This window comes from Lithobates pipiens, unplaced genomic scaffold, assembly GCF_037356315.1.
Source record: "Lithobates pipiens isolate NorthernLeopardFrog02 unplaced genomic scaffold, aLitPip1_a1.2 Scaffold_28, whole genome shotgun sequence".
NCBI classification, from domain to species: Eukaryota; Metazoa; Chordata; class Amphibia; order Anura; family Ranidae; genus Lithobates; species Lithobates pipiens.
Window position 1 is genome coordinate 226,040,376 of NW_027507789.1, and position 26,100 is coordinate 226,066,475.

Below are 26,100 nucleotides of genomic sequence, written 5' to 3' on the forward strand. Positions count from 1 at the left end.
CAAACTAATCTCCTACCACTTCCATCAGCTCATTCCTGACAGTTATAACCTTTTGTACCACCTGCCCCACCCTTTTAGATTGTAAGCTCTTCTGAGCAGGGTCCTCTTAATCCTCTTGTATTTAATTGTATTGTAACTGTATTGTCTCCCTTTTATATTGTAAAGCGCTGCGTAAATTGCTGGCGCTATATAAATCCTGAATAATAATAATAATAATAATAATTGTATTTGAGCCGAGGAGAAGAGACGTTGTCATTGTGTGTGTTAAAAGATTCAATAAACAAACAACTTTCCAAACTACGAATCATTATCACGAATGCCTATACATACATAAATAGCGAATTTCACCGAATACGAACGAATGAATTCGACACTCTACGAATAATAACGAATTATCCGAAAACGTATTAATGTAACATAACGAATATAACAGAACGAAATGATGTATTTTACGAATGACAACGAACCGAAACTAAACGAAATTTTCCATTGTGCAAAAGTCTACTGCTCAATGAGCGATCTCTGCAATTTATGAAGGAAACAGCAGAGAGCACCAACTAAGTGAAGTATATCAGAAAAGACAGTAAAAATAACAAGTGGCAACTCAAGATGCATAAGGATAACAGCATGTCATCCAACCAGTGCAGGTAGCCTTGATGTGTGTTCAGAAGCCAGGAAGCAGATACCGCTGTCAGGAGCTGTGTAGGACACCAGGAACGAAACCGCCAAGGCTTGATAAAGAGGCAGTTACACTTTGAAACATGGAGCCATGCTCCCTACCGTGTGCCCCCCCCCAGGTGTGAGGACACTTCCAGTCTTGTGCAGTCCATGCTCTCGAGGATTTCTTTCCTGGTGTCCTACACAGCTCCCGGGTCGGCTTCTGCTTCCAGGCTCCTGAAGGATCAACAGCTAACCACACCGGGTGGATGACATTCTCTTATCCTTATGCACCTTGTGAGTCACCACTCGTTATTTTTAATAAAGTATTTTCCTATATACTGCACTTAGTTTGCACCCTCTGCCGTTTCCTTTATATATTGCCAGAATGACCAAAGACGACTCCAGCTGCGTTGAACCTTGAGGTCAAAAAGTGTCAGGAAGAAGGACTGTGCGCTTTCCACAAAGACTAATCAAATTGTCCCTTTTCGTAGAATAAAACTAAATCTTCCTTCAGTTATGGGGCCTTTTATGATTGCCACGCCACATGAAGGGTTTGTTTGACTCCTCTGCTAAATCCCACCACTTTTCATTCTGCACGTTCTTATCTACAAACCTTTACCTTTAGGTTTTGGGTACTCACCTCAAGTGATAGCCGATGCCCCATTTCCTCTTCAGAAACAAGGAGCTGCCGATGCATTTCAGCCTCCCTTTGGAAAGCACGGCCTTACGGTCTGCAAACAAATTGGGAGATGAGCGTGAGAGGTGGATGGAGGACAAACCGTATAGGCATTGAGGATATTCTTGTAGGAGCCACCATAATCACATCTCTAGATGGCTGTTAGGATACATGTAATAAAGTACTAATCTCCCCCTAATCAATAACAAAATTTAAAAAATGTTGGACAATTTTGTGTCCTACAAGTGTCCAAAAAAACACAAAATCACGCTCTCCTAGTAGAGCACTGTCTAGATCAGCAGGGGTCTCCAAACTTTCTAAACAAAAGGCCAGTTGCCTGTCCTTCAGAATTTTTTTTTGGGGGGGGGGGGGGGAGCTCACACTCTGGCCAATGGGAGTACAAAATATCCCAGCATCAGTGGAAGTAAAATATCCCCCATCATTGCTGTATTTGAGAGGAATTGGTGCCCTATCACTGGTGTCATCGGGCCCCATTGTTGGTGTCATTGAGAGGAACTGAGCCCCATCACTGGTGTCATTGGGCCCCATTGTTGGTGTCATTGAGAGGAACTGAGCCCCATCACTGGTGTCATTGGGCCCCATTGCTGGTGTCATTGGGAGAAATTGTGTCCCATCACTGGTGTCATTGGGAAGAATCATGCCCCATCATTGGTGTCTGTGACGGAACCGTTCCCACACTCCGATTGAGTGCTTCCGTCAGTATACCGCTTCCTAAGTCTGAATATAGAGATCAGATATTCCAACCGCTCACAAGCACAAAGCAAGACGACACTTGCTTAGCTGCTCAACATGGACTCCTTTATTAGAAACAAAATGACAAGTATTTATAATACAGTAGAAGACTAAAACCTAACCTAATTAGCATGAGCTAATTATCTAAATCAACACTCAGACTAGTTGACTGAGGGATAAGACTTTTCGGCTCCTAGCTCACTAACAATTCAATAAACATTACCATAAACATCAACACAGGGTTAATTAGCCCAAATAACAATGTGTGGAATGTGATTACAAGCCAGACTAGACTCATTTACATTATACAAGCCAACATACCGGTGGCTGGAGTTCCTGCCATTAGCATCTGACAATGTGTGTCCCAACAGCATGAGACAACACACAATATATATACATATATACAGCATTGAATCTGACTAGCACAGCTTATAGTGGGGTTCTCATTCACCCTGTGCCCCTTAAAATCCAGGGCCCATAATCAGTCGGCAAGAGGCTCGCATTCAGTCCTCTCAAAAAGCCTGTGTCCTGGCTAGGTCTGTCACAGTGTCATTGGGAGGAATTGTTCCCCATCATTGGTGCCACTGGGAGGAATTATGCCCCTTCATTAATGTCATTGGTAGGAATTGCGCCCCATCCTTGGTGTCTTTGGGAGGAACTGTACACTACATTGGTGTCAGTGAGTAAAATAATGCCCCAAGGGCCAGATAAAAACAAGCAAAGGGCTACATCTGGCCCCCGGGCTGCAGTTTGGAGACCACTGCTCTGGGTCATCACTTGCCCCATACAAGTCATGGTACTATAAGAACTGTTGCAGAAGACAAACAGTGAAAAGCCCCCATCAGAGCTGACCTTAGCCTTATCCACAAGGTAAAAGGAAAATATTGATCAAGTAAAGGCAATGAACAAAATGCTGCCCCCACAGCAGCAGGAACCACACTTATTGGCTCCTGAGTGCCATCTGAAAGCCCAATCACAGTCTCTCCTTTAATTCTACAGTCCGGAGATTCTGCCATTCCCCTACACTGCTTTCCAGTTTCTACATCCTATTCCCACTAGAATCTCTTCTGTCCATTGAAGTTTAGGTCTTCTTTTAAGATATTTTTAAAGCTCAAGCAATAGAACTTCCTGAGCAAGGTCATTATGTTTGTAGGCAGATGCAGTCTACTCTTTCCCCACTGCAGGTGGCGGTTAACTGCAATGGCATTGCAGAGGAGACGAATTTAAGAGGATCGTGAGTTCCTAGGTTACTGGGGAAGCTATCCAATTGGATGCTGCTGCCGCCTGTGACTCTAGCAGCCATCTTGGGTCAAGCAGAACCTATTGAAGGCTCTGGCTCCCAGGCTTGGCATGCATTTCGTGTGTGGGTAGTGTAGGGACAGGTCACCCCTCTGACAGGGACAGTAGTTAGTGCCAGGGAGAGGTTCCAGACGTGTAGGAAAAGGATAGGGACATGCCATCCATCTGGAGACCTCCCTAACTGGGTTCAGAACGCCCAAGCTACATTTTGTCCCCCCCTGCTCTGCTAGCCTTCTTGGTGGGTTTGTTTTGAATTACTAGATTAAAGTTATGTTCCCAGCAGGCATTTACTGGCCATAGGGACTATAGGGAGTTTCCCAGTGGGCCAATGGCTCAGTTGGCCGGTTTCAGTGACAGCCAGTGGCATCACTGGGGGGGACTTTTGGGGCTATAGCCCCGAATCTGGGGCTCATAGCCCCGAGTCAGTCCAGGAGTCCCCAACCACAGGGTCCCAGCCCACTACCTGCCCTCTTTCTGGTGACCCTGATGTAAGGAGGGGCTCTCTGGGGAACCTGATGTAAGAGAGAGGCTCTCTGTGGACCCGGATGTAAGGGGGGGCTCTGCGGGGACCCGGATGTAAGGGGTTGGCTCTCTAGGGACCCTGATGTAAGGCGGATGATCTCTGGGGACTCTGATGTAAGAGGGGCTCTCTGGGGACCCTGATGTAAGGGGAAGGCTATATGGGGACCCTGATTTAAGGGGAGGCTCTCTGGGGACCCTGATGTAAGTGGGGGGCTCTCTGGGGACCCAGATGTAAGGAGGGGCTCTCTGGGGACCCCGATGTAAGGGGGGCTCTCTAGGGGCTTTTTTGCCCAATTGGGTACAGTTTATATACTGTTTTTTGCATGTTTGCAAAATTAAAGTGGGCCGGTCTGGATGAAGTCCAGGGCCAAATTTTTGTCCCAGTCCAGCCCTGGTTCCCAGCAACCGTAATCTCTGTGTGCTTACTGCCACTGCACCACTCGGCCCTTCCCCACATGTTGGATGACATTGACACATCTAAGCCCAGTCACTGATAAAGAACGGAATTGTCTTACTGAACTGAAGTGGCCCACTGGTTTGGTTTTTATTTTTGGATTTTAATGTTCCTTTGCAACATTCTAATATGGCTCTTTAGCCATACAGCAGAAAGGTTTACATCAAACCCGTAGAGCCCTGTACCTGCCAGGATGTCGGCTTCGTCCATAAACTGTGTGCTGAGTAAGGTGACGTGACCAGCCTTGCGCTCTTTGAGAACAGACCATACACGGTGCCTGGAGACCGGGTCGAGGCCGGACGTCGGTTCATCCAGCAACAGAACCTGGAAGGAAGGGAAGTTTAAGGGAAATTAGGTTTTATCTAGATATGTTTTCTATAGATAAATATGCAAATATTTGAATCTGAATAAACTGATAAGGAGATTTGAAAAAAAAAATGAAACTTGTCTGAGTATTTCTGAGTGTTAGGTACATGAGGAGCCTACATAGAAGTTATTGGGATGAATTCACTAAATAAAAAATGAAGAATGTTTGGGGAAGATCACCTCGGGGTCTCCTAATAGGGCGGTCGCCAGCGTCAGTTTCCTCCTCTGACCTCCACTCAGTTTCCCGGCTTCCAGATTTTGAAAGTCAACCATGGCCAGGTCTGAAAGGATTGTTTCCACCTAAAAAAAAAAAAAAAAAGATACATCTACTTGGTGAAAATATCGACTTCCTCAGTATGTCTGTACTTAAACACATATTCATATTAATCGTACCTGAGCTTTAATTCTTCTATTTGGAATTCCTTTAATCTTTGCAAAGACCTCCAAATTCTCCTTTACTGTTAGAAGATCAAAGTTGACATCAAACTGTGGACAGAACCCGATCCTTCTCTGGATCTCCTGCCGATGATTGAAGTCCGATAACTGATAATTATAGATGGTGGCAGACCCTACAAAGAGGGCGATGGGATTAGAGATGTGCATGATGGAAGAACTCATTTACTTTTGTTTTGGATTCATACATTAAGTTGATAATTTTGTTTCGTCAAATTCGTTAATGCCTCGTTTTCGGCATTTGTTTTGTACCTTCAAATTTGTTTCATATATTCGATATTTTCAAATCCATTCAAAAGTAAATTGTTTTTCATTCTATTCTATTCCTTTGTTTTCCTTTTAATTTTATTATATTATTTTCTACTCTATTCAATTCCATTCTATTCTAGTCTATAAAGCAGCCTTCGTAGCATCTTCTTATTTCACTTTTATACCTTACTGGATCTATTACAATATGTTTCATTTTCTAATTCCAATTTGGATAATTCATTTTTGTTATAATTTACTTCAGGTTCGTTGAAATTCTTTACTATTGGGAGTTGGAAATTCAAAGAAGATACATCTGAATCTCCGAATAATGAAAATTTTGTCCGAATTTCGATTAGTGACGAAACAAATTGCAAATTTCTAGATGGGATTCATGGAATGAAAGGCCAGTTCCATCCAAAACTGATACTTATATTTTGGGAAGGGATTGGTGGATTGATCACTTCTCTTGAAGACTCCAATGACTTAACATAGCCTCTATTGCACCCGTTCTCATCTAGGTTTCCATGGAACCCTGGGGTTCCTCCAGGGGTTTCTAAAGGTTCCTTGAGTTGTGGCTGACTGACTGACCTCCTATTTGATGGGGTAATCGCCATGACACCACCAATTTTTCTTTTACCCATCTGTAAGGGTTGCATTGTTTCTACCTTCCACCATTATAAGGGGCATATTCCCAATGACTCCCCTCCCTCCCAATGAACTTGTTTTTGGAAGGGTTCACCGAGATATTAAATTATTTTAGGGGTTCCTCCAGTGTAAAAAGACTAAGGGAGGTTGCTAACCTATGCACAAATGCTTGTGCTGCTCAGGCTCCTAAATGATCCCAATCAATTGCCAACTGCTGGGATTGGCGGCCTTGAATGGAGCTCATCTCCAAACATCAGCATGTAGCGAAGGAGAGGTCCCTACAGCTAAACATTACTGAAAAACCACTAACAGAGAAGTATGTGGCAGATTCAGCCTGGGCTTCGGCCAGGCCACATCCCCAATGCGTTTCGCTCCACACCTGAAGCTTAATCATGGGGTGGAGCGAAACACATTGGGAGAGTGGCCTGGGCTCTGACTGCCACATACTTCTCTATTAGTGGATCTGCAACACTGTGCAGCTTGAGGGACCTCCACTACATAATGAAGGATGCTCTAATGTGAGTGAAAAGATATAAAAGATAATGTTTCATACTTGTGGACTGAATTATAAATGTATTCAAGTGGATTGCTGGTGGTATAATTGATAATTAAAGAGAGTAAAATGTTACCGCTAGTGGCTCCACACATCCCGCTGAGTATATTCAGTAATGTTGTTTTTCCAGCTCCGCTGTGACCGAGTAACGCCGTGATCTGTCCCTCATAGACATCCAGATCCAGACCTGGTAAAAAAGTTAGAATCCGATTGGCTACAAAGCACAGTAGTGTCAGGTCACCTTGAGGCGAGGTGACAGATGCACACTGTAGGGATCAGGAGTGCACCGCGAGGTTGTGGACCCTACGGCTGACTGCTGCAGATGGGGGACAGATCCCACTGGGGTTAGAGCGTAAGATTCCCTGGGGCGCAGAGTCTAAGAGCCAGCAGGTGTTCACCAGCGCCTCTAGTGGTGAGGATTGACTTGGCTGCAACTGGCTCCAGGTCGCAACCCCCAGGGTCCCCCAGCTCACACCCACAGTAGGCAACAGGAGGATAGGGATAGTGAGTGACAAAGCCAAGGTCGGGCCACAAGCAGACAGGAATAGTCAGGGACACGCCAAAAGGTCAGGATCACAGGCAAACAGGGATAGTCAAGGACACGCCAAAGTCGGTAACGGAACAACAGAAGAGCACACGGCAGGTAACAGGAAGCTAACACACAAAGGTTGATCAGCAGCGTTGGCCTGCAGTGCACAGGTTAATATAGAGTTCTCTGATAGGAGCTAGGGTGGAGCCATGCCAGAGGATGGATTACAAAAGCAGACAGGTGAGGGTCGGCTGGTCTCTAGATGAACACATGGAGACAGGTAAGCAGACAAACTATTGCATAACCATGACAAGTAGCACCAGATTTTGCATTGTCCAGTCTTAGTAAAGCCACCACACCTGCTTTATTATGAACCTATCAAAGGTCTCATGGAAGAACAAAGAGCCCTTCCTCAGCCTGAAATGGTGGATCTCATACAATAAGTCTTATTCAGCTAGCTCAAGGTACAAGGCTGTCTTCTCCTGTAGGTTGGGGACACTGAGGTTCACATTTGGGGACCTTCTACATAAAGGAAGTTATACTGTGAGCATAGGGAACCTGATACAACAGACAACAAAAGTCACATCACCTCGTAGCGCCTCCGTCTTATCATCTTTGCCGCTGTACATTTTCTTAATGTTGAATATTCTGCAAGAAGAGACGAGATTTAGACCCTTAGAAAATCAAGAAGTACAAAATCAACACAGATCCCCAAAAAAAAACATAACAGGGCTTCTTCTAACCCTTCGAAAAAAGGTTTTGGCTGGTGTTGGCTTTTAAGGCAGATCGGCCAGGATCAAAGTTTCGGAGCCGCCATTGGTTTGCTTCTAGTTTGCCTGGTTGGCATGTTGATTTCCTAGCTTAAGGACCCGGTATAGGTACATAGATCAGAAGAATAAGGAGATAAGGTGGATGAGCCAGCAAGTGCAACTGCAGTTGCATGTAGGCTACCACCCCCCCCCCTCCCTGGTCCTCCATAATTGGGGTCCCTGAAGCTCTTATTGGAAGCTTTATTCTGAGATGTGAGTATAAATCACGCTGGGCATAAAAGGAGAACCATTTTCACTCCTTTTGTCTTTTCTACCTTTATTACATAAAGTCTACATACAAGAAGTTATGACATCCTCTTGAGTTGAGTCCATTTTGTTCAAATTTTACTTTCACAAGTTTGATATTTTATCTCTTTGTGAAAATGCACGGTAATGAAAGTGTAATTCCACTTTCGTTGATAAAAAAGCAACCCCCTCTGGGCAGGTTATGCCAATTGGAAGGATTTTGACCTTGTCACAGATTCATACCTTTTTCACCAGACCTTTTTGGTTTTTTTTTACCTTTGTTTCGCCAGACTGATTTTGAATGGGGAGGGGCTGGTTAATAATAATCACCCGGCACACTCTCATTGTTCTAATGAGGAAAGCTGCAGGGTCTGCATGCTTTTAGCCCTTGTACACACGGTCGTAGATTCCGACGGAATGTGTCCTATCGGACCGGTTTGTCGGATAATCCGACTGTGTGTGGTATGCATCGGACTGTTTCCGTCAGAATATCCGTCGGACCAAATTTTACAACTTGTTGGAAATATTTTTACTGACAAACTGGTCCGATAGGACATACTCCGATCATGTGTAGAGAATTTTGATTGGACAAAGTGCCACGCATGCTCAGATCAAATTCCTACATCAAAGCTATTGGCTACTAGCCTGAACGTAGTCCCATCGTAACAAAATTAGGTCATCACGTTCTGAATGATCGAAGTTTTCGACAACTTTGTCCGACCGTGTGTATGCAACAGTTTCGGACAAGATCCGACAGACAAAATCTGACGGATTTGGTTGTCGAAATCTCCGACCGTGTGTACAGGGGCTAAGAAGGATTTAAACCTTGGGGAGTATCTCAATTTGAAATTCCTATTACAGAGGATGACTAAAACTGGACTTGTATCTTGGGGCTGACTTCCGGGAAAATCAGTGAGCCAATTACAGAAGCAGGAAATTACATTTTTGGAGGTGTACTGCATGGCAACAATGTAAAGAACCTCCAGGTTGCATTGCATTTTACATAATACCTTATTGCTTCTTTTCCCAGCAGCTCAGCAGGAATTTTTTCGACATAATCCTCCGAGTCAGGCTCCGCCCTCTCTTGCCCTCCGAGCGGTACGGGGGTCATCTTCTTCTTCAACCAAAATGAAGATCTCAGGAAAAACAATGGCTCGTGCCTCAATCCGTGTTTATCTAGTAGCACAAGAAGACATGTTCAAAGTGCAAGTCCAGACCAAAATAAAACCAAACGGCGAACTACAAATGTTGTTCCATCAGACCTTAACCTGTTTTCTGGCGTTTTACAGGTCTTACACCAAGACCTGTTTCCCTACATTTATTTCTCCTCTACATCTATGTAAGTGAGAGCAAGGAGTCTGCAGAGTGGGGGTGGGGTGCTTGGGAACTTTTCATGGGCATCACAAACAGGGGTTCTCAGATGACCAAATTGCAGACATGTCAGGTCACCTAGAGGCGAGGTGACAGATGCACACCGTAGGGATCAGGAGTGCACCGCAAGGTTGTGGACCCTACGGCTGACTGCTGCGGACGGGAGACAGGTCCCACCGGGGTTAGAGCGTAAGATTCCCTGGGGCGCGGAGTCTGAGGCCGCGTACACACGGGCGGACTGTTCGCCCAACCTTGTCCGCTGAACAGTGTTTGGGCGGACAGTCCGCCCGTGTGTGGGCTTTCAGCGGACAGTTTCAGCGGACAGTTGGACGGACAAAGTCTTTCGGAAATTCCGAAAAACTGTCCGCTGAAACTGTGTTTGAGCGAACAGTCCGCCCGTGTGTGGGCCTGTCCGCTGTACTTTCGAAATGAGCGGACTGTTCCCGCTCGGAAAGTCCGCCCATTTCGAGCGCGTGTACAGGTAGGCGGGGCCCGCGAAGGAGACGTCGCGGGCTCCGCCGCCTGGAATGGGCTTAAAGGGGAACCCCAACGCCGAAAAAAATCGGCGTGGGGGTTCCCCCCAAGTCCACACCAGACCCTTGTCCGAGCACGCTACCCGGCCGGCCAGGAAAGGGGGGCGAGCGAGCGCGCCCCCCCTCCTGAGCCGTACCAGGCTGCGTGCCCTCAACATGGGGGGTGCCTTGGGGAAGGGGGGGGCCGCGCGGCCCCCCCCACCCCAAAGCACCTTGTCCCCATGTTGATGAGGACAAGGGCCTCTTCCCGACAACCCTGGCCGTTGGTTGTCGGGGTCTGCGGGCGGGGGGCTTATCGGAATCCGGGAGCCCCCTTTAAGAAGGGGGCCCCCGGATACCGGCCCCCCACCCTATTTGAATGAGTATGGGGTACAATGTACCCCTACCCATTCACCTGTGAAATAAAGTACAAAAAAAAACACAACACATGGAAAAAGTATTTTATTGCACAGCTCCGGGGGTCTTCCGTCTTCGGGGGTCTTCTCGCCGGACTCCTCCGCTATGTGTGTGTAGCTCTTTTGCTAGCGGAGGAGTCCGGCTTTCTTCCTCCCCGCCGCCGGCCTCTTCTCCCGACTTCGGGGGTCTTGTCCCCCTCTTCGGTTCTTCTGCCGGGCCACCGCGCCTTCTTGTAGCTCTTTTACAGGCGGTGGCCCGGTCTTCTGTCGCCGCTGTCGTCGTCGCCGCCGCCGCCGCCTTCCGTTCTTGTTCTTCTTCTTGTTCTTCTTCTTCTTCTCCTGGAGATGTTGACTCGACGATCTCTCCGGCCGGAATGCCAGAGCCGCGCTGTGCGGTCACTTATATAGTGACAATGGGGCGGTGTCACATGGTATATGTCACATGGGTTGGTCACATGGTGACCCCGCCCCCTTACGATGTCATAGTCCCCATGTGACATCAACCCATGTGACCAACCCATGTGACATATACCATGTGACACCGCCCCATTGTCACTATATAAGTGGCAGCGGAGCGTGTCCCTGGCATTCCGGCCGGAGAGCTCGTCGAGTCAACATCTCCAGGAGAAGAAGAAGAAGAACAAGAAGAAGAACAAGAACGGAAGGCGGCGGCGGCGACAGCGGCGACAGAAGACCGGGCCACCGCCTGTAAAAGAGCTACAAGAAGGCGCGGTGGCCCGGCCCGGCCGGGTAGCGTGCTCGGACAAGGGTCTGGTGTGGACTTGGGGGGAACCCCCACGCCGATTTTTTTCGGCGTTGGGGTTCCCCTTTAAGCCCATTCCAGGCGGCGGAGCCCGCGACGTCTCCTTCGCGGGCCCCGCCTACCTGTACACGCGCTCGAAATGGGCGGATTTGCCTCCTCCTTACGTGGGCGAGTCCGTTCATTTCAAAAGTTGAGCGAACTGTTTGCCCAACCTTGTTCGTCAAACAGTCCGCTCGTGTGTGGGCAAGTCCGCTCATGCAAATTTTGAGCGGACTGTTTGCCGAAACTGTTTGACGAACAAGGTTGGGCAAACAGTCCGCGCGTGTGTACGCGGCCTAAGAGCCAGCTGGTGTTCACCAGAGCCTCTAGTGGTGAGGATGGACTTGGCTGCAACTGGCTCCAGGTCGCGGCCCCCAGGGTCCCCCAGCTCACACCCACAGTAGGCAACAGGAGGATAGGGATGGTGAGGGACAAAGCCAAGGTCGGGGCCACAAGCAGACAGAAATAGTCAGGGACACGCCAAAAGGTCAGGATCACAGGCAAACAGGGATAGTCAAAGACACGCCAAAGTCGGTAAGGGAACAACAGAAGAGCACACGGCAGGTAACAGGAAGCCAAACACACAAAGGAATACACAATGGTTGATCAGCACTGATGGCCTGCAGTGCACAGGTTAATATAGGGCTCCCTGATAGGGCCTGGGGTGGAGCTATGCTTAGAGGAGAGGTGATAAAAACCACCAGGTGGAAGTGGCTGGCCTCTTAGTCTGAACACATGAGGGGAGGTAAGCAAACACAGGAAGATCACTGCATAACCATGACAAGACTAAAGGGCGGAGGAGAGTCCTACAGCAAAGCTTGGAGGAAAATGAGGACGAGGTTCCTGGACTGTATGCATCTTAATAGATAAAATAAAAAGCAGACCCACATTTAAGAGCTTTGACTGTAGAGTAAGCAAACGAATGAAAACATGCTTACCTATGGCAATGGCCGTGACGGACACCATGCAGTGTACCATGACTCGGAATGCTTTGTAGACCATTGTAAACCGTATGTTGTTTGTCCCAGTAATTGTTATCGGTGAAAAAATGTAATTTGTTTGAGGCAATTACTGCTTACTCTAGTCTACAGTCAACTGAAGCCCTGAAGAAGGAAGACCCTCAGAACCCTCGACACACGTTGGGAGTTTTATGATAAAATAAATACACTTGGACTTCATTGTTGGCGTTGTGCTCTTATTCCACCACATCTTTTGTATGTTGCACAAGCCTGAGATATGTGGGAAATAATGAGGACCTACCTGCATTCTTCAACCAAAACCTTTTATTTTGCTCTAAAAAATGTTTTCCTGAAGCCATTACCTGGAATTATCTTATCGAAGTAAATAGTGAGAAGGATGTAGATCACAGAGTCTATAGTCAGGTAGATGGCGCTGGACAATATGTGGAAGGAGTTGCCCGTGATGTCTGAGAAGAAGGAGCCCAGAAGGTCATTTTCCATGTGCATGCCCTGAGAAGACAAGGAAACCATAATTACATCACACACCAACAATACGAAAGTCATTCCCAAACATCACAGGACTTTAAAGCTAAAACGTAAAAAAAAAAAAAGAAACTGCAAAAGACAGCAGAGGGTGGTGCATCTGCAGTCTGCCACATCACTTCAGTGACCCCACAGAGCAGTACAGACATCATAGCCACAGGATGAACCACAGAATTCAGCCAGGGGAGCCGGCAACCTACCCAGCTGAAATTATGTTGGATGCTGAAGACCCTTTTGCCAGTGTAGCTCTGCACCCAGCAGACTGATGAGTATTTTAGCTCCTTGGTTTCAGGGTGTCTTTTTTATATTTTTTTTTCCTAAAAAAAAGAGTCCCATATTCAGGGAAAATTTACATTTCAGAATTTTGGCAAAAGAGAAGGTTACTCTGAAACCAACTGAGGATCATAAGCCATGGTCCAACTCAGCCTTTAGCATCCGGGGTTCAGTGGAACTGTAGGGTTCCTCCGGACGTTGCTAGGGGGTCCTTGAGCAATGAGCAATTTCTTCCTATGAAAAAAAATTAGCATTGACTTCAATTATCTTTCAAGAAATCTGTACCCCCTTACAGATAACACACTGGTCCTCTCACTGTAAGGAACATTCTTCCCAATGACGACCAATGTAAGAGACATTCTTCCAACTGACTACCAATGTAAGAAGAAGTCTTCTTACACCACAATGTAAAGAGCATCTTCCCACTGACCGCCAATGTAAGGGGCATTCTTCCCATTGACAACCAATGTAAGGAACATTCTTCCCACTGATCACCAATGTAAGGAACATTCTTCCCACTGATCACCGATGTAAGAAACATTCTTCCCTCTGATCACCAATGTAAGGAACATTCTTCCCACTGATCACCAATGTAAGGAACATTCTTCCCACTGATCACCGATGTAAGAAACATTCTTCCCACTGATCACCAATGTAAGGAACATTCTTCTCACTGATCACCAATGTAAGGAACATTCTTCCCACTGATCACCAATGTAAGGAACATTCTTCCCACTGATCACCAATGTAAGGAACATTCTTCCCACTGATCACCAATGTAAGGAACATTCTTCTCACTGATCACCAATGTAAGGAACATTCTTCCCACTGATCACCAATGTAAGGAACATTCTTCTCACTGATCACCAATGTAAGGAACATTCTTCCCACTGATCACCAATGTAAGGAACATTCTTCTCACTGATCACCAATGTAAGGAACATTCTTCTCACTGATCACCAATGTAAGGAACATTCTTCCCACTGATCACCAATGTAAGGAACATTCTTCCCACTGATCACCAATGTAAGGAACATTCTTCTCACTGATCACCAATGTAAGGAACATTCTTCTCACTGATCACCAATGTAAGGAACATTCTTCTCACTGATCACCAATGTAAGGAACATTCTTCCCACTGATCACCAATGTAAGGAACATTCTTCTCACTGATCACCAATGTAAGGAACATTCTTCCCACTGATCACCAATGTAAGGAACATTCTTCTCACTGATCACCAATGTAAGGAACATTCTTCTCACTGATCACCAATGTAAGGAACATTCTTCTCACTGATCACCAATGTAAGGAACATTCTTCCCACTGATCACCAATGTAAGGAACATTCTTCTCACTGATCACCAATGTAAGGAACATTCTTCCCACTGATCACCAATGTAAGGAACATTCTTCTCACTGATCACCAATGTAAGGAACATTCTTCTCACTGATCACCAATGTAAGGAACATTCTTCTCACTGATCACCAATGTAAGGAACATTCTTCTCACTGATCACCAATGTAAGGAACATTCTTCTCACTGATCACCAATGTAAGGAACATTCTTCTCACTGATCACCAATGTAAGGAACATTCTTCTCACTGATCACCAATGTAAGGAACATTCTTCTCACTGATCACCAATGTAAGGAACATTCTTCTCACTGATCACCAATGTAAGGAACATTCTTCTCACTGATCACCAATGTAAGGAACATTCTTCCCATTGACCTCCAATGTAGGGAAGATTCTTTCAATTGACCGCCAATGTAAGGGACATCCTTCCCACCAACCACCAATGTACGGAAGATTCTTTCCATTGACCGTCAATGTAAGGGGACCTTCCCACTAACCACCAATGTAAGGGGACATTCGTCCCATTGACTAACATCTACCTGTAGATATAGCAACTCTAAGCTAGGGTTCTCTGAGACCAGAAAGTTTATTTAATGGTTCCTTTATGTTAAAAAGCCTGAGAAAGGCTGGTCTAACCAGTGACATTGGTTGATTTTAGATATAGTCTTGAAACTTACAAAGACGTCAAAGCTCTACCATGGAAACTCATACACTGAGGAGCAAACACTTATACCACTTGTCAGAGCAAAGAATATAAGTGACCGTAGGCAGTAGATACTAGACATGTGCAGACTAGAATATTTCGTTTCGTTTTTTCGTTTTCGTCCGTAAATTTTATTTATTTAGTTACTCCCAAAATTCGTTTTTATTTATTTCGTTTTTCGTGCAAAAATTGCATTCGTCCGAAAATCCACATGAATTACGGTCGAATCTGTCTTGGAAGGCTTATGGTATCTGTCGAATGGATAAAGAAGATTCGATGGAGCTGCTAAACTATATAGCCTATAGGCGGAGCATTCGATTGCCGAAATGTACGATTGCAGTGTCGTATAGTTGCGACGATCCCGTCGAATATTATTATAAACGTGCAACGATCCCGTCGAATATTATTATAAACGTGCAACGATCCCGTCGAATATTATCATTATTTTTTTTTTATTTACTTCCCCCACCCAATTCCAGTATCGTTTCTCTCTGTCGATTCTGTTCTCTCTATGTCGAATATTTACTCTCTGTCGAAGCTTTTCTATATAATAGGACTAATAGAGGTAAACTAAACTTAGGCACATTCGACCACAGGTTCAATAGACATATGGAGTCACGTCGAATCTCCTATTCTATATCGAACGGTCACTTCGAATCTCCTATTCTATATCGAACTGTTGTAACAACGAAAACGAAAAAAAGCATTTATTTATGTCGGATCTTTCGTTTTTCGGAATCTGCACTTTCGTTATCGTTTGTCAAAACGAAAATGAAAATACCTGAAATTCGGACGAAAATGCATTCGGACGAAAACGAATGCACATGTCTAGTAGATACAAACAGTTCAGACAATTTCAGTCAATCATCTGTAAGTTAGAGGACAATCAACTATCACTCGAGGGGCTGACAACCCACCAACACCCATCCACAAGCTGAACAGTCAGGTTAGGCTCCTCTGATGACGTTTCATGTTCGGGAAGTCCAGGTGAGAATGCGTAATCATGTGGATCTGGAATGTTTGATAACCCGTGCCTGTGAGATCATAAATGAGCAGACACAAAGGCAGATATTGTCTGGTATGTCTGTGGAAGCATTGGATGGATGAAGTATCAACAATTACCGCTACACAACAAAGCTTTAGCTACATTACTACTTCATCGTTCAAGGGTTCCTCCAGCAATCTGTAGCTTCCTCTGTCCTCTACACAGCTGGATGTCCTCCCCTGACAGAATTCACACTTTACTTGGCTTCCACAATTACTTTGCCTCTCTCATTTGAGAGCTAGGATGGGCAATTATGATTCTGGGAAGGGGTGCACCTCCGTCATCTGCACTGTGGAAACCACCAATCAAAGAGCGACCTGCAGCTGTTTGGAGAGACAACTTACACATACCTCTTGGCACACGGAGGGTGGGTAGGTGGTCATTTCACAAATCCAGGAAATAGAGATAGGTAACCAGTAAAGGCTGCTTTCTGATTGGTTGATGATGATGACCACAGAACTGCTGTTTTAGAAAGAGTAATGAGTTATAAACAGTTATTTACCGCAGTGATCCCAACAGCAAAGGAGAAGGGGTGGAAAATGCTCAGGAAGATCTCTAGAGATTTGGGTATGGTTTTCAAGAGCGGAAGGATGCCCATCGCAGACAGGAGGAGAGTGATGAAAAATCCCAGAATTGCTGTGAGGCGGTGCTTCCTGAGGAGGGCGCTTAGCATGCAGTTAAAGCAGACCTGGGGGGGAAGGGAGAGGATACCTCAGAGATTTGTTTCATTTCAATAAAAGGTTAAAGTGAATCTGTCACCTGAGTATCATCCCAAGTAATATATTAGTGTAACACTTCCAGGCAGGCATGTACTGGCCATTGGGACTACTGGGAGTTTCCCGGTGGGCCGATGGCTCAGTGGGCCACTCTGATGTAAGGGGGCTGGTGATGGGCCACTCTGATGTAAGGGGGCTGGTGATGGGACACTCTGATGTAAGGGGGCTGGTGATGGGACACTCTGACATATGGGGGCTGCTCATGGGACACTCTGATGTAAGGGGGCTCTTAAAAGGACACTCTGATATAAGGGGTGCTGATGGGACACTCAAAATGTAAGTGGGCCGGTCTGGATGAAGTCCAGGGCCAAATTTCTGTCCCAGTCCAGCCCTGCTTCCAGGTATTTATTACCTATCACAGTACTCCCCCTGACAGTGCCTTCATCTACTTTTCTCTTCATAAGTATGGTTCCATGTTTATTCTGGCATCATCCAGGGTCACCACCATCTACTTTATGGACTACGATTCCAGCTAGCTCAGTCATGTCCTTAAAAGGTACTGACAGGTCCACTTTACGTGGAAACCTCCCCCTCTAACCCCATTTTAATAATCCCTCCCAAGACACAACCCCCGTGGTAAGGGTCCATTAGGAAACACTTGTGATTAATAATGCAGACGCAGGGAAAATGCAGAGTTCATTAACAGAAATACATCAGTCAGACCTACCGTTGCTATGCCATAGAGGCAGAAGAGCAAAAAAATAACTCCAAAGGAACTTTCCATAAACACGTAAGTGGTGGCGACCAGAGTGACGAGGATGGAGATGAGGATGACACTGATGGTGTACAGCAACCCCCAAGACAACCTGAAATACAAGATTAGGTTATCATATTAGAGTAGGGACGGGTGAACGGTTCGGCCCGAGCACAAGTTCGGGCTGAACTTTTGTTGTTCGGGCGTTTTGGCGAACATCTGAACAAACGAGTCTTCGACTCCCCCCGGACCGACCACTATGTATTGCGGCGCTGAACAGTGTATTGCAAGCCCTGACTGGCTGAAGCAGTGAAAGCTTCAGCCAATCAGGGCACAGAGCACTGTCAGAGTCATGATTGGACACTGTCATCATGGCTTTATCCAATCATGGCTCATTCCCACCCCACAGTATAAACGTATTCTTTCAATGGCAGCCATTTTCAGTGTGATTTTGGCGTGGAGAGAGATAGAACAGGGCTCTGTTCAGTGCTTCTAGTTAGTTAGTGTGCTATACTGTGCTATTTTGCTTCAATTGTCAGTGTAGAGTTATATTAGTTTAGTGTCAGTCTAGGGATAGTGTGATTGTAGTGAGGAGGACCATCATTTAGCTTTGCATAGTGTGCAGCTAGAGTAGGGGCCGCTCAGATAGTTTCAGTGTAGCGTAGTGAGACCGTGTCAGTAATCTTGACATTAGTGTATAGCTAGAGTAGGGACAGTTCAGATGGCGTAATTTTATTGACGGTTGAACACCGTCTATTTGATTGCTCTACTGCCAGTTTAACGCCATATAGTTGTGTGTGTTACTGCCAGTTTAACGCCATATAGTTGTGTGTGTGTGTGTTACTGCCAGTTTAAAGCCATATAGTTTTATGTGCATTACTGCCAGTTTAACACCATATAGTTCCCTGCGTCACTGTACGTTTGGTGCATTATATTGCAGTATATTATAGTGTATCCATGGAGTGTGTCTGTGTAGTGTGAGTACCCAAATTAAAGTGCACCAAACACCTATATACACTGATTAAAGTGCATCTATGTACAGATTTCAACTTTTTCTTTACATTTGCTTATAAGCACCACCCCCTCCCTCCCAATAATGTCTGGGAGGACAAGGAGAAGCAGGCGTTCCCTTGGCACTCTAAGGGGGCCAGCAACAAATGTGTCCACCGGCAAAGGTGGACGTGGTGGTCAGTCCTCAGGCAGGGCATCATTTCCTCTGTTTAGTGAGTTTGCCCGTGCTATCCAGACACAGAATGCAGAGGAGGTGATGGACTGGCTTACTAAACCTTCCTCATCTTCCTCATCCTCTGTCATGCAAGCAGAGACAAGTGTGCAGTTGCCAGAATGGATAAACCTGCCTTCTTGTCCACATCTATTCCTGCCATAGCCCCAACATCAGCCATTGAGGAGTCAGCTGTGTTATTTGACCACAGCGTCAGACACTTCCACCTTGATGATGCCCGGCCATTACTGGATTCAGATGTTGGTTCTGAGGCTAAGGATGACAGGAACATGAGCCTAGAGAGAGGCAGGAACACTAGTAGACTAATTGTCATGTTCCCCAAGCCGCAGCGTATTGCCAAGTTGTCTCCAGTGGTAATGATGAAGATGGAGGAGATGGAGATGATGATGAGGTCACTGATGCGACTTGGGTGCCAGATAGAGCAGAGGAGGAATCTGAAGATGAGGCAGCACAACCCCAAAGAGGCCGACATCAAGAAAGAATAGAAATCAGCCACCCTATTCCATCATATTCTGCAGCTGTTATCTCCCGGCCCACTCCCCAAAGCTCAGCTGTCTGGGCCTTTTTCAGCAAATCTGCAGCAGATCGCACTGTTGCTATCTACAAACTGTGTCTCAGGCACATCAAACGTGGCAAAAACACCAACCATTTGGGTACCACATGCTTAACAAGGCATTTAACATCCAACCACTCAGCCCATTGGCAAGAGCACCTAAAAACCACACAAAAGGGGCACAAATCTGTCCCTCCTCTTCCTCCTTACCCACTTCGATCTGCCCCTGCTATACTGAGTCATTACCTCTCTGACAGGAATGATGGTATGGTCCTAGCAGCACATCTGTCAGCAGCATACCACCAGCTGTAGACTGTAGCCGACAAATTTCTCTGCCCCATCTGCCGCAGTTGAAAAACAAATTGCCTAGTATGCCATTGAGTTGTTGGGCTGCCCTGCATCTAGCGTGCTTTCAGAATGGGCATTTAGTGCTGCAGGAGGTTTCATTACTGATCATAGCATGCGTCTGTCCACAGACTCCGTGGACCGTTTGACTTTTATTAAAATTAATCAGTCCTGGATTACCAGCTACGAGGCCTCTGATGCTGATGTCACTGATTAAATCTTTTTGGGATGTGGAATCTCTGCAGGACTTCAAGGCTGCCTAGGTTTGAGGGTGTTCGATCATTTCATCTGGAAGAATGTTTTTGGTATAGGTTTCATGGGCACAATTAACACCCAAAGACCAATTTTTCCAGCACCTGTTTGAGGTGCATATCATTACTATTTTTTACAACAAAGCCAATTCTTGCTTTCATCAAGAGTACCTCTATAGGGTTACGGTGGGAAGGCGCCACCGACACCCAAAGACCAATTTTTACGCACCTGTTACTTCTATCCAAAGTCAAAGTGACACCAGAATGTATCCAAAAAATCGCAAATCTTGTTCCCAGTGCACTACATTGTGGCCTCGTCATACACACTGGCAGCTCCCCAACTGTTGCTGAGCAAAATAAAGGCAGCTTGCAGGGAACATTTCATTTTTATTGGCTTCATAAATGGAATTATTGCTGCAGCAGATTCTAGACATGGTACAGATCTTCCACTTTACAGGCAGACTAAGGGGACCCCCCCAAGCACTATATTGGAAGGATTTTTTTATTTGTATGCTTTCACTTTAAAAATAAAAAATCACTGCTTGTTTAAAAATGACGTTTTTCACAAACTTTTATTTATTTATACATGTCCCCCAGAGCAAGACCCAGACCGCTAAAACCAGTGTATGCCCAATTACTTGCATATAAGCCTTCTAAATGGGCACTTTTGATTTTTGACGTTCGGGTCCCATTGATTTTAATAGGGTTCGTTATTTGGGTCCGAACTTTCGCGGTGTTTGAAAGTTCTGGTGGGAACTGAACGGGGGTCCATTTGGCCCATCCCTATATTAAAGATCTTCAAGAAGAAAAGAGCTCCAGCCACAGGACGAGTTTTAAACAAAACTGATTTGGCAGTATGAAAGGATAGTTCTTTACAAATAGGCATTTACTGGAAGAATTTAGTCCACAACTAATTCAAAAGTGCACCTTCTTCCAAGGAGATGAAGACACCAGGACACCTTCTATGTCCAGCATACAACAACTTAACATTCCTGCAATGAGTGTAATGTAGCTTGACTGCCGGCACTCACACTGCTATAGTAAGCCAATACCCCACCTCCTACACTACTGACAGCCACCCTGAGTTTTTTTTTTATCTCCCGTAAAGGATGCCTACCAAGAATATATGCACTGCGGTTGACCAATGGCACTCACCAAAATGCCAGATCCTTCACTCCCATCATCCTCATCATCTCTCTGGTTTTCCTCCTCTCCTGGGTGATCTGCAGCACCATGAAGTACGACAGTGATACGAAACAGGTGCTCATGAGAAAAGTGTAGGAGACCATTTGCAGAGTTGAACGGTCCCCATAACTGACCGACTTCATCTTCACCACCGTCATGGACCTCATAGAATCCCATATGGATTTATTTGTGAAGTGCTGAAAAATACCATTGAAATACATGTACAGTATGGGAGCTGTTTTAATTTGCAGGTACATTTCAGATATTCAATAGTTCATTAAATATTCTTTTTAAAATAATAAATATCTGCATTTACTTGAGGTTTTTATGTGGCTGGAGACCTTCTGAACTCATCTGAACTCATCACTAGATTTTACATTCATTACAAAAGCTATTTGTGTGCCTCTAAAAGGGCCCTGATGTATAGATCTCACTATCCACTGACAGTCAGCCATGGCTCCTGTGTGCCCCTGAGAAGGTCTTGATCCCAGACTCATGTATAGATCTCATTATCCAGTGACAGTCAACCATGGCCCTCATGTGTTCCTGAGAGTTTCCTGATCCCAAACTCATGTAAAGAGCTTAATGTGCAGTCACAGTCAACTATGGCTAGTGTGTGCCTCTAAGAAGGTCCTGATCCCAGACTCATGTATAGATCTCATTATCCAGTGACAGTCAACCATGGCCCTCATGTGTTCCTGAGAGTTTCCTGATCCCAGACTCATGTATAGATTTCAATGTCCAGTGACAGTCAATTAGGGCCAGTGTGTTCCTCTAAGAAGGTCCTGACCCCAGACTCATGTAGAGATCTCAATGTCCAGTGACAGTAAACCATGTCCCCTGTGTGTCCTTGAGAAGGTCCTGATCTCAGAGTCATGTATAGATTTCAATGTCCAGTGACAGTCAGTTAGGGTCAGTGTGTGCCTCTGAGAGGGTCCTGATTCCAAACTCATGCATAGATCTCAATGTCCATTCACAGTCAACTATGGCCAGTGTGTGCCTCAGTCTGAGAAGGTCCTGATCCCAGACTTATGTATAGATCTCAATGTCCAATGACAGTCAACCATGTCCCTTGTGTGGAACTGAGAAGATCCTGATCCCAGACTCATGTATAGATTTCAATGTTCAGTGACAGTCATTTAACACATGTTCAGATCTCATTATTTGGCCACAATCATCCATGGCCCATGTGTGCCACCCATAGGGGGTTCTGATCCCATACACATGCATTAATCTCAATATTCAGTCACAAATAAACATGATCTCCATCAGGGTCCTGATTCAATGTCTATGTATAGTTCTCAGGGCCATAGTCAACCATGGTCAACTCATACATCTCAACATCTGGTCACAATCAAACATCAACCATAACCCCTGTGTGCCCCTGAGAGGGTCCTGATCCCATACCTATGTGTGGATTTCAGCATCCTATCACAATGAACCATATCCCAGATATACCCCCTTAGAGGGCCCTTATCCCATATATAATGTCTAAATACAATAAAATAATGGCTCCCATGTGCTCCTGAGGGCATCCTGAACCTATACCTATGAATAGATCTCAGCATCCACTTCCTGTCAACTATGGCCCCCATACTATTCATATTCTTGTCTGCCTGTTCTGAAAATAAATTCTGTGTTATCACAGCCCGATGATGGCGGGAGGTTGGATTTGGCCTATTTGTCCACCCTGTAAAGTCTATGTAGCTCACCTCCACAATGGCGGAGTCAATGGTGGCCTGTAGGGACAGGAACCCCGAGATCCAGTACGTCAGTGGGAAACAGGTAAAGAATAGATCGTCACAGTTACCTGGAGGAATACACAGGGGAAAGAAGGAAGAGGCACATAAAAGTAGGGCATGCCCTAAGAAATTCACCTAAATATGGCAACCATGGCTAGATGTCTCGGAGGATTTCTGGGGGGATGTCCTATCATCACAACTTACTCAGTGAGTCTCTTTCCACTAATATACAGTAAGTGAGCGATAACATCAAATTTAACACACCTGCTCCCCATTCACACCCAAGACCTTGTATCACTAAAGAGTCACATGACACCAGGGAGGGAAAATGGCCCAACTTGGACATTTTCACTTAGGGGTGTACTCACTTTTGTTGTCAGCGGTTTAGACATTAATGGCTGTGTGTTAAATGATTTTGAGGGGACAGGAAATTTACACCGTTATACAAGCTGTACACTCACTACTTTACATTGTAGACAAGTGTCATTTCTTCAGAGTCCATTCACAGAGGGGCAACATGACTTCCAGCAAGACTTTGGGAGGCAACTTGGACACGACTTGAGTATGAATCACAGCGCGACTTGAGGCAACTTACAAGGCAACTTGAAGTTGCCTCCAGGACAGGGGACTTTGCCAGTGGCCAATCACATAATAATCAGCTCTGTGGGGGGGAGGGGTTTGCCTAGAAAACAATTTTTACTTCCTGGAAAGTTGCTTCAGTTAAGACAGAGGATCCGACTTGGAGGCAACTGCCATTGAAATCAATGGGTACAAGTTGCCTAGAAGTCGGATTGCAGTAGTACAGGAACCTTTTCTGAAGCCGGAGCGACTTCACTAGTGTACATTAAGACGGCTCTCATTCACTTACATTGATTTTATCATGTTGCGCGACTTAAAGCGGAGGTCCACCCTAAATTACAGTCCTAGGTCTATGTGATCCCCCCTTCCCTAATCGCTAGGTAACCCCCTTACCTTTCTGCTGTCTTCTTCTGTTTTCTTCTTATTTCAAATTTTCTGCCTCTGGAGATTCCGGAAAGGGGCGGAGCCGCTGCGGAAATGGGCGGGGCTTGATCGGCAGGTCACTTCTTCCTGTCTGCCGCAGGGGCTCCTGGGATCGTTTTTTTTCGCAGGAGTCTGTGCGGCGCCCAGGCTGAGTTGTTGTGTTCGCTCGAGCGGATTGATCTGCGCATGCGCGAGATCGCAGCTCATAGGGGCGGTGCATGATGGGAGTTTAGAGGACTGTGCCCCGGAAGACAATGCCTGTGGGCTTCACATGCCCACAAGCAAAATGGAAAACGCCTGGAGAAGTTTTCCTAGGCAGTTTTGAAGAAAGAAAAAGACTTGGAAGAGAATCGGACAGCACATAGGAGGTATGTGAAATATTTAGAAAACTTAATTTAAAACATTATTGCGGGAAAAAAAAAAACGGCGGTGGAACCCCGCTTTAAGGCAACTTGGGACAACTTCAAGTCGGATCCAAAGTTGCCCCTGTGTGAATGGACTCTTAGCCCTTGTACACACAGGTCGGACATTCCGACAACAAAATCCGTCGGATTTTGTCCGACGGATTTTGTCCGAACCTGGTGTTGCATACACACGGTCGGACAAAGTTGTCAGAATATCTGATCGTTCGTAACGTAATGACGTTATTTTGTTACAACGGGACTACATTGAGGCTAGTAGCCAATAGCTTTGGTCTCGTAATTTGATCTGAGCATGCGTGATACTTTGACCGATCAGTCGGAATTCTCTACAAACGATCGGACAAAGTCCGATCGGATCATGTTGTCGGAAAATTTTATAGCCCAACTTTGTCGGTCGGATATTCCGACGGAAACAGTCCGATGGACCCCACACACGGTCGGATTATCCGACAACACGGTCCGATCGGACATCTTCCGTCGGAATGTCCGACCGTGTGTACAAGGGCTTAGTGTTGTCACAAAAGATATAATACTTGTGTGAGATACTGTAGCTTTTGAACAGTGATCTGAAGGTTGGCTACGCATTGGCCAGATGATTGGCCGGTGTGGAACTTTCCGCTACATAGGGGGACTTGGGGGGCGGGTCTGAATGTGTGTGTGTTGTGAATGTTGTTGGGGCTATCTATGAATACTCGATTTGTTATAGTCATAAGTGCCTTGTGGGCCTGTAATGTAAGTCCGTTTCCTTTGTATTTTTTGTTGTTAAATTAAAATAAACACCTTTCAAAACAAAAAACAAAAAAGAAGAAGGAATAGACACAGCTGTTAATTAAATTCTGATTGGTCAGCTGAATTTTGAACACTTTCCTTATCTGTTTTTTTCTAGATGTTCTCCCCGCTACCAATATACAGATAGAAGGAAAAAAAATCCACAAAGTTAAAAAATGAATAATAACAAAAGCTGGCCACTTGGTATGCTCTCCGGTGCAAATCTTTAAAAGACACTGTGTGTAAGCTGCTAACGCATTTCAGCTACATCAGCTAAGCTATGATGCTATAAGGCTGAAACGCATTCGAGGTTTACGCACTGTGTCTTTTATGATATGATATGTAGCCAATAAATATTTGCATCAGAGAGCATACCAAGTGGTCGTCTTTTCTTATTATGGAATAATTGCATTGCTGACGGCCGGAACATCCCAGCAAGAGCACTGGTCTTCAGCTATTGAACTCTGAATTAAGCAGTTGAGCTGGGGTATGGTCTTCTTATTAGTAAAAGAAATCAAATACTACATCTGAATTATTATCCTGATAGAGCGGGCCGTAATGGAAGAAGAAAGTTTTAAAACGGCAGAATGATGCCATTTTATAAAGGAGTGACGGTACGAAAGTAAACTTCTTCTGGACGAGCAGACAGAACAGGAAGATCAACATGGATCTGCTAATGGTCAGAACAATTGTGCGGGGACATGGAAGGTGTGTCCAAGTTATACAATGTGCAATTTGCTCTACTGGCTAGAAACCTATTGTAAGAATTAAGCACTGACTGTGTATTAGCCCCTTAGCCCCGCCCCTAGCTGGAGATATATTAGCATTAGCCCTGGCTTTGCTCCAGGCCATACCACCAGATATAAGCATTAGCCCCAGCTGTGCTCCCGACCATACCAGCAGATTAAAGCATTATCCCCGGCT

At 45.5% G+C, this 26,100-nt stretch overlaps 1 protein-coding gene across 1 annotated transcript in view; it reads right to left on the reverse strand.

The window, feature by feature from the left end:
• Nucleotides 1-26,100, reverse strand: part of LOC143936206 (ATP-binding cassette sub-family A member 10-like) — a 95,215-nt gene that overhangs the window by 62,507 nt on the left and 6,608 nt on the right. Inside the window, exons 6-17 of the mRNA XM_077460615.1 lie at nt 22,955-23,052; nt 21,213-21,439; nt 17,639-17,777; nt 16,698-16,883; nt 12,637-12,784; nt 9,225-9,390; nt 7,749-7,807; nt 6,707-6,817; nt 5,124-5,299; nt 4,911-5,030; nt 4,550-4,688; nt 1,301-1,391 (exon numbers count right to left, since the gene is read on the reverse strand). Coding sequence (XP_077316741.1) covers nt 1,301-1,391; nt 4,550-4,688; nt 4,911-5,030; nt 5,124-5,299; nt 6,707-6,817; nt 7,749-7,807; nt 9,225-9,390; nt 12,637-12,784; nt 16,698-16,883; nt 17,639-17,777; nt 21,213-21,439; nt 22,955-23,052 — 1,660 coding nt within the window. The remainder of the gene's footprint in view (nt 1-1,300; nt 1,392-4,549; nt 4,689-4,910; nt 5,031-5,123; nt 5,300-6,706; nt 6,818-7,748; nt 7,808-9,224; nt 9,391-12,636; nt 12,785-16,697; nt 16,884-17,638; nt 17,778-21,212; nt 21,440-22,954; nt 23,053-26,100) is intronic.